This window comes from Nilaparvata lugens, chromosome 5, assembly GCF_014356525.2.
Source record: "Nilaparvata lugens isolate BPH chromosome 5, ASM1435652v1, whole genome shotgun sequence".
NCBI classification, from domain to species: domain Eukaryota; kingdom Metazoa; phylum Arthropoda; class Insecta; order Hemiptera; family Delphacidae; genus Nilaparvata; species Nilaparvata lugens.
This window is the reverse complement of record NC_052508.1, coordinates 45,154,039-45,162,171: the sequence shown is the minus strand read 5'-3', so window position 1 is coordinate 45,162,171 and position 8,133 is coordinate 45,154,039. Positions and strand designations below refer to the sequence as shown.

At 32.7% G+C, this 8,133-nt stretch overlaps 1 protein-coding gene across 1 annotated transcript; it reads right to left on the bottom strand.

The window, feature by feature from the left end:
* Nucleotides 1–293: 293 nt before the first annotated feature.
* On the bottom strand, nt 294–4,509 carry LOC120348850 (GTP:AMP phosphotransferase AK3, mitochondrial-like). Its single transcript, XM_039428419.1, has one exon. The coding sequence runs from the start codon at nt 4,122–4,124 to the stop codon at nt 3,453–3,455; it is 672 nt and encodes a 223-aa protein (XP_039284353.1). The 5' UTR covers nt 4,125–4,509; the 3' UTR covers nt 294–3,452.
* Between the last annotated feature and the right edge of the window lie 3,624 nt (nt 4,510–8,133).

Here is an 8,133-nt window from a genome sequence, read left to right as displayed (position 1 = left end):
GGCATCGCTATTCTTCTATCTTTATCCACTGCCATTATAACATGGACCTCACTATAGACATCGGTTTAGTTTTAGTGAATTGGTTTAGTTGGCTCTTTTCTATAATATTATTATAGAAATGAGCCAACTAAACCAATTAACTGTGTTAAGGGGTTGTCTATGTTTATTATCAGGATAATAGCTAGGAAGGATAAGATGAACCATTCTAACTGAATCACAAGAATTTTTGCAACTTAATAACAGTAAAGCAACAATATTGAAAACAAAAATTGGATGAAATAAAAATGAATCAATTTCACAAATATTGCACAGTTTATTGAAACACCTACAATACAAGACAACAGAAAAAATCTGGTGGTAATTTTTTGGTAACAGTGTTCACTAAAGTCGATTCATCAAAGTCAACAAGCTTGCATTTTTGTGCTTATAAAAGTGATGACTCAAATCCAATGTTAATTGCTGGATTTGCAAACACCAGTTCACTATAGTATAAGTAAACTATAGTTGCTTTTATGGCAACCAGAGAGTATAAAATGTGCAGAATTACATTATCTCTCGGCTCCCAGAACAGATTATAGGGTATTCAAAATTACTTTTTTCTTATTAGTAATTATTGAAAACACTATTATGTTTAGAATATCATACTTTATTTTAATTTATAGAAAAAATGAATAGAAAACTTGGCTAAATGGTTCATTTGGATTATATTAATGTAATCTATACAATGGTACAACGAAAATCAATTAAATTAGCATCAACTAACCGCATCTAAATAGAATCTCCTCTATCTCATGCAGGAGTATATAAATAGTTTAGGAACTATAAATTATTTATTATAGAAAAAAGTTCTCATTTTCAATTATTGGGAAGTTTCTAGATATTGGTCGTATTATTGTTCAATGGCTACTATGAAATATTATTCAAAATGATAACATTCAACACTCCCATGCTACCAAGTGATATGAGTTTTTATTGGCATGAAATCGGCTACATTACACTACCTGTAAATTTTATGTTTGATCTTCCCATACTGTAATACTAAATCTCACAAGACAATGTGAGATTTATACTAGGCCCTCAATCAATTGTAACTTTTTATAGATAGTAACAGGTACGGTGGTGAAATCTGTACTTGGTAGAGATAGGATTGTGCGTCATATAAATAAAAATAATTATTTATACACTGCACATCAATACCCAAAAACAGGTCTAAATACAGTAATTTTATTAGAATTGATATTATTCTCAGCCAGTAATTTTATCAATGTTGAAATGATTCTCAAGTTCAAAGTTCATTATACTTCCTCATTATTGGGAAATCAGCCGCCCAGTTTCTTTATCAGTGAAAAATAACATGTATTTCTAATTACTTTGAAATTTTACATGGATTACCAATGAAAAGTCTAGCTGTATAAAAATAATCAAAATATCAGTTCAAGAAGATTGAGAGATGAAAAAGAAATTACCCTAATAAGCCTTTTGCTTAATGGATTATGTCCCCATAACCGATCAATTTTCTGCTACTAGACGATAATGATTTTGAACTATAATAATTGCATTATCTTAATGTGGAATACTGATATCTGTTGAGCAATTTGACAATTAAACTTCCTTAGAATTCCTTGTACCGGAACGAGATTAATTTCAATAAGCCTAGAAGTAAAGTTTTCATCAAGTAGCAAATTGGAAAACATCATATCCAAATGAAATTAATAATTGTCATGAATTACCGTATACAATTAATTCAAGAATGTGTTATGAGAAGTTTATCTAAGTTTACTATTGATAAATACATTGATCTATACATGTCTACATTTTATACAGCTCCTAACATTTCAAACTCAGTAAACAACAATATTAACTAAATGTTTTACAACAGAAAATTGGTGAATTACCTAGTATGTGTTTTCAAAACAGATCTTCAGTGTGTTTTTCAACTAACAAAAGTCCTCTCTTCACAATCATGAAGATATCAGAATTACATTCTGAAATAAAAGTAAAACTTAACAAACTTGTAAATATTAACAAAATATAAAATAACTCCATAAGATTTAGCATTCGATTTTCTACCTTTGAGATTATCCTACTAGTATTTTCTCTTGTCAATATACAAAATTCGTAGTGCTTAATATCTTCAGGGTGATGTATTTATTATTGATAGCAAAAGTAGCCTACTGCTACTGCTAAAAGTAACCTTCGAATTCTGTTCAATTGATCATAATTTATAAAAATTCGACTGAGTCATTGTCAATATTGTAGAACCGTACCATAAAACTGTGTAGAATTTGACAACATATGTGTGTTTTTATCCAATTATTGATCATACTATTATTATGTAGGTAGCAATATAATAATTATCATAATCTCATGATTCCCTCTTTATTTACTACTTTTTATTTGTGAAAAGAATTAAAAAATGGATATTGATAAAAGATGATCAATTGGATTTTAGAATGCGATTATACATTTCAATAGTGTTAAGGGCTTTCAGACTGGAATAGCTAGGCCTAGACCTGCTCTATTTGAAAAAAATGTTCATTTTTGAAGAATAAGTACCCTAAATTAAGTTACCTCAGTTATAACAAAATATACTTTTTTCATAGTTACAATAAATACTGAACAATAGGCTACTCTATTTTATAAAAATAGATCATACATTTTTCTAAAACTATGATACACAATTTTATCTGATACAATATTATTCACGTTCTAAATTACAATTTATTTGTGTTACTGTATCACATTTTTTGTAAATAAATCTATCATATAGGAAAAATATACAATTTATCAAAACAAATTAGTGTTTGAGCATTTGAGTTTAAACTAAAGTTTTTAAGTGAAAGAACCTTGAACTTTTTTATTTGCGTGGTGTGATGAAAAATGTTGGTGTTGATTTTGCCAGCATAAAACATCTGAAGGTCTATCTCAAGAAAAATCTGAAAAATATGAATGAATAAAACTGAAGATTTTCACATCCATCACGTTAATTTTCCCCTTGGGACTGGGCCTTATTTAGGAGCGCATCCAGATTTTCTGTTACATGTGGAGCCGGATTTAGATCAAAGCAATGGTATAATACAAGTTTAATTTTTTATTAAAATTTAAAAGTTTAATAAGTAACGTAGGCTAGTAGTTGATCAAAAATTTTGGGGGAATGTACAGTTTTACCACATTTAATAGAAGAAAATTTTAGTCCATGAACAGCCAAGTCCTGTGTAACTGCTACAACACACTGATAACAGAGCCTGAACCCAGCAAACACATATTATTCTTATTTTCTAGAGCAAAAGATGTGATTGAACAATAGAATTTATAGCCTATGAATTTTGTACTAAGCAATATGAGATTGACTAGAATAACAATTATGATGAAAGTAGCTGGATATAATAATTTTTTAAATCAATCTAGACAAAAGAAATAACAAATTTACCTGCTCAAATTTGGATTTGTTCCTACTTTGCATCATTTAAATCAGCTTTACAAGGCGTTCGAGAAGAGAGAAATTTGAATATAAGGGGCCACATCTCATCAGACGTCTTACCATGAAATTCTTCCAGGATGCCAGCGTCTTTGTAAAAATCAAGAACCGGCTTGACAGTTTGAGAATAAATTTCTAACCTCTTGGAGACGGCCTCAGGCTTGTCGTCATCCCTCTGAACCAACTTCTCCCCGGTGATGTCGTCATGGCCGGGGACTTTGGGTGCGTTGAAATCTGTGTTGTACACACGGCCGCTAGGAGCATGTATCCATCTTTGTTGAATTCTTGCAATTATAACATCAAATGGAACCACAAGATTTAATGCAACATCCACCTGCACTTTTTTACTAAGGATTTCTGCCTGCGTCCTAGTCCTAGGAAACCCGTCTAATAACCAGTTGACTTTGGAGTTTTGATTTAGCTCGTCAGTAATCAAATTAACCATAATATCGTTTGGCACAAGCTGTCCTTTATCCATGTAAGTTTTAGCAGTATTACCTAATTCAGTTTTGTTGAGAATATTGTTTCTCAAAATATCGCCGCTAGCTATGTGCTTTATATCAAACTTTCTAATAATTCTAGATGATATCGTACCTTTTCCAGATCCTGGAGCACCCAATATAAGCGCACGAAACTGTCTAATCATTCTATTAGAGATATAAACAAAATAGTTTAAAAAATAAGGATTATTTATACACCGGTAGGTGAGTTCAATGTTAACAGTCTCTCCACACTTTCACAATACGGTAGGCTACTGTAGCTAAATTACGACAGACAAGATAAACAAAAAATAACAGACGAGTCGGAAGCACTGTTGATCGAACTATTTTGAAATTTAGAATAATAAATAAGTAGGCTATCTGATCACAGATCAATGCAGTATTACATAATATTGTATGGTTATTTCATATCATAACCTTGAAATCTGCGCTGATAAAGTGATGACAATTTTCCAACTCCAACATGTGTTTTTGAAGAACAAAATATCGCATCCAAAAAAATCATAAGCTGACGTACAGTCAAACTGAATGAGTATAAGCATAAAACGGTGTACACACGTACGTTTGCCTCGGGTGAGCATACGTGTATGGGCTTGCATTCGCACGTCTGGACACTGTTCGCTGAGGCATGTGGGCGAACCGGATCCCTGTCGGTATTTTGGCGTGCTCAAAGGCGCCTCAGGCGAGCATTGAATGTACGTGTGGACGCGATTTTGCAATACGGGTGAGGCAAAACGTAAACATTGAAGGCGTCATAACCTAATTCCAATGAATTAGGTTGATTGAATGACAATAATCAAATTGTGATCCGATAACTAATTGTAAATTGTAGGATTTTTGTAATTTTGTAGGATATGTGGATTGTCAAATATTTAAATAGAAACATGCATGGAGTATATAATTTGTATCATGATTAACAAATTTAGAACTGCATAATTTAAGTGTAAAAAGCTTCTCTACAGGGTTCCTACAAGAAAGTATAGCTCAAATATTATTTTACTGTGGCTATCAAATCATCTTGTGTTTGTTTCATGTTATCAATCAGAGTTGTTAATTAAAATTGTAATCTTCAATATGATATACGTTTTAGATAGCTAGGCTATCTATAGAGAGATTTATTCAAACTTTGAACTAGTGTATCCCCTTAAAGGTAAATCTCGAAGCTAATCTTTTGGAGAATCTTGTTTTGTCATGTGTATGAGCAGAGTTAGTTCAAAATGGGCAGCAATTCAGTATTTGATTGAATTTATTGCTAATTTCCTTAAAGAAGACTGTCAATTTTGTGAGACAGTGTTAAGTGCTTTGATTAGGTCATCAAAACTTCTGGAATTATTGTAGAAATTTTCTTTTTTTGAGATTCAGAATAGATATTGGGAACCAACAAATGAATCACCTAATGCCAAGAATCTCAAAGTTAGAGCCAATCGTTCTTGTGGAGTTATTGCTTCCCTCATGATGATATCATTTTTGTTTAGATAACTAGTTGAATTAGATTCAGTATATTAACAAAATAATGTTTTGACAACCTAATAAAGTTTGAATTGTCAATCTTATGTCATGTAGCAATTTATTTCCTTACTTCAACCTACAATCGTTCAACCCACCAACATTGTTTGTCAAGTTTTATTTTTGATTTTATTATATAAGTCATTGAAATAAAATGATACTGCTGCAATTTGTGATAACTATCTTCAATGGTGGAATGACGCCATTGTTGTCATGTTGTGGAAAATCTACATCTACAATGTCTTCGTGTCGTCTGCAAATCAGATAGCTTTTTGAATGCCGAGGCATACGAGGATCGCGTCCACAAGGACGTACAGTGAATGTTGAGGCATATGTACATACGATTGTTCGCGCGAATCTGTATGGACGTGTGTACAAGGCTTAACCTGAAAAATTATGATACCTGGAAGGTTTTAAAGGTAAGATGAGGATTGAGTGGTGAAATTTATGTCATTAAAACTACATAAGTGATATGATTTTTTTCAATAATAAAAGAGAAAAAGCTCGAATTTCAGAAGATGTCTGTTGTTTAGCTATACGTCACTTAATGATTTTTGGGTGTAGGATATTTTGTTTTGCCAAATGTTTAAACGGTGTAAAAACGTACCTTTAAGGGCTTGCATTCGCACGTCTGGACCACAGAATAGATACAGAATGGAAACTTGTAATCAAATGCCTATCTTACCAATGCTTTTTACATGACCACAATACTAAACACGTCACGTGACCTTGGGAAGTTCCAATCCTGGTCTTCTGATTGGCTCGTGGCAGTAAACGAGATCAATTGATCCGGATTATTAAAGTGATCCGAACCTACCATCAATACTATTACTATGCGGCGCTTCCTAACAAGATGGCGGATTTTGGCGTCAGGGTATAGCCAAGTTTCCTTACTGTATGTATACTGTGCCAGACACAGTATACATACAGTACAGAAACTTGGCTATACCCTGACGCCAAAATCCGCCATCTGTTAGGCCAGTTTCACACGGCAGAGACCTCGCTCCTGGAATATCATATTACGGAAGATCATATTTCATATTTTGCAGCTCTCCTGTACTTTCACATGGGGATCTTACGAATAAGCCGACAGATCCAACAACTATGCCGACGTTTGCTCAAACCTATGACTCATCACTTTTTCTCAAAGTCTAACTTCCTTAAAAATATAGATAGAAGATTTCTGATTTCGGATTTGGATTCAGCGACCTCAAATTCTTTAAAGCGTAGTCCCATTTTCAAAAATACCCGAAAACAAGGGAGTTATAGCTGTTTTTAATATAGCTTTCCATTATCATATGATTATATAGTACATACTAAGATAATAATACTCCTGCCTCACAAAGGGACAGGCAAAGGTTTTAAGAAGTTTTTGAACACCTGAGAAGTTTATACATAAACATTTTTAATTTTTAAAAATTCTAGTTTTCCAAAAAAATATTGAACTATGAAAAGATGAATCCAAATATGAAATCATAAATCATCTCCACTCATCACCCAATAAAATAGGAGGAAAAGGAATGTTGTACAGTAAAATTCACTGAATTTCAATTGTCATTCAACAATCCAATTTATCAGGTTCAAATCGTTGAATATCACTTTAAATTCCCAGCAATTATTGACTATTTCTTTTTACAATCAGAAAAATCTATTATGAACATACAGTATAAACATTGTGCTGATCTGAATCGATCTATGGTAATAATAGGAATTGAGAGAATAGAAAATGTCATGGCATTCCAAGTAGTGATGTCTGTGTATTAGAACTGCTGAGTTGATAATGCATACTGAAAAAAAGTCATGAATAGCTCAGACCAGCCTGGCGACTTTGATGCTTTTGAAACCAGAATCTTGTTTTATTTTTATTAAAGAATGATACGGAATGAAAACCATGTATCATAGTACAAAGCTTTGTATCATGAGTAAGATTGACAATCATGGCTTGTCGATTTTAGTTGCTGACCTAAATCCTCATTCCTCAGTCGTAGAACTATGGACCAAGCGCGAGCATTTGCCTTTTATGTCATATACCATCGACACAAACTTATGAAATTTATGAAAAGCTTGATAGCTTGAATAGTGATCTGATATTTGTTACACGTTTTTATTCTAAGACATAATATGTCTTAGACTAATTTTTAATGTTTCTTCAATCGGCAGGAAAACTTTGGTTTTTCAAAGTTATCTTACTCCCTTATTTTGGGGTATTTTCAGAAATCAAGATAAATAACCTACCAAATTTCCTACACGAATACAGTGTAAGTTGTATTATAATAGCTAGAGTACTTACGTACTGTATAGTACAGTACCTGTTCGTTTTTACCGTATAATTATATGATAATAGAAAGCTCTATTAAAAACAGCCATAACTTCCTTGTTTTCGGATATTTTCGAAAACGGGACTTACGCTTTAAAGAATTTGGGGTCGCTGAATCCAAATCCGAAATCAGAAATCTTCTATCTATATTTTTAAGGAAGTTAGACTTTGAGAAAAAAGTGATGAGTCATACTTTGTGGAAACGTCGGCACAGTTGTTAGATCTTGCCTCTGCTTGCCTCAAGGGGAAAAGACGTGACAAAACGAGGTTCCTGGATAGGAGTCACCATGTGAAAGACACGATTTGACTCAATGTACTTCGACAAAAAAACG

Bases quoted from the DNA above. Each gene is read 5' to 3' on its own strand.
- LOC120348850 (XM_039428419.1), bottom strand. From the start codon at position 4,124: ATGATTAGACAGTTTCGTGCGCTTATATTGGGTGCTCCAGGATCTGGA.